Genomic DNA, 1,125 nt, shown 5'->3' with positions numbered 1-1,125 from the left:
AACACGGCGGTCAATGCCGGATTCAAAAGCTCTCGGCCGAACAACAAAACACTGCCTCTAAAGGACAACAGTGATGAGCTATCCAACCTAAACAAAATTTTGGATTGGATATGTCAAATCCACAGTACCCCCGGGAAGCCTGCAAACCACACCCACCGAGATTGTTGGGTCTTCAAGCACTCCGGCCGACTCAACACCGAACACAAGGGGCTCGACATGCCAAGCGAGGACGATGACGAACCCCACCAGCAGAGCGCCGGAAAACAAAAGACTTTCCCACAAGAAGTCAAAACAGTAAACTCACTTCATGTGATAATACGGAACAATAGTGTGGCACCCGCTAAAGTACGCATCGCACGGTCCACCCCAGCGGAATCCAGAGATTGGATGTCAAAACTAATTACTTTCCACCACCTGGATTATTCCAGAAGTATTCGAAACGCAGGATGGACTGCACTGATATTGGATCCTATAATCGACGGACTACAATTTACACAAGTCCTAATGGATGGCGGCAGTGATTTAAACCTGCTATATCCGGACACAATCCGCAAGTTGGGGATAGACCCTACTAAACTTCGCCATAGCCGCACTTCCTTCAAAGGAGTGACGCCAGGCCCTTACGCCAAGTCCACGGGCTCCTTACTACTAGAAGTTATGTTCGGTTCACCCGACAACTTCCGTCGCGAAAAGCTAATCGTCCATGTCGCCCCATTTAAAAGTAGCCATCAAGCACTATTGGGACGTGAAGCTTTCGCTCGCTTTAATGCAATATCGCACTATGCGTCTCTTACACATAAAATGCCCGGTCCACGCGGCATAATCTCCTTACAAGGTCGCTCAAGACCCCGTACACGGCTAGGCGAGTCCAGCACAAATAAACTAGGGGCTTCCTAGCTGCACACCACTTCACAAGGGGCTGTGCGTATGAACAGTAAGAGCCAATAAAACCTCAACTTTATTCATTTATTCATACTCTGTTTTAAATACATTTTTTGCACGATTTCTTTCCAAACTAAGTTCCTCTCTTTTACAGATGAACAACATGTACACCCGTCCAGGATACAGCACAACGGAGACACAGGCGCAGACGTGCAGCAGGGACCCGTCACAAGGATTCTTTTC

The 1,125-nt window shown here is 48.0% G+C and overlaps 1 protein-coding gene across 1 annotated transcript; it reads left to right on the top strand.

The window, feature by feature from the left end:
* The first annotated feature begins 387 nt into the window (after nt 1–387).
* Nucleotides 388–897, top strand: LOC123039460 (uncharacterized). The gene has a single exon (XM_044462620.1). The coding sequence runs from the start codon at nt 388–390 to the stop codon at nt 895–897; it is 510 nt and encodes a 169-aa protein (XP_044318555.1).
* The last annotated feature ends 228 nt before the right edge of the window (nt 898–1,125 follow it).

Source organism: Triticum aestivum, chromosome 2B (assembly GCF_018294505.1).
Source record: "Triticum aestivum cultivar Chinese Spring chromosome 2B, IWGSC CS RefSeq v2.1, whole genome shotgun sequence".
NCBI lineage: Eukaryota > Viridiplantae > Streptophyta > Magnoliopsida > Poales > Poaceae > Triticum > Triticum aestivum.
Note: the sequence above shows the minus strand (reverse complement) of the source record. Positions and strands in the feature narration are given on the sequence as shown.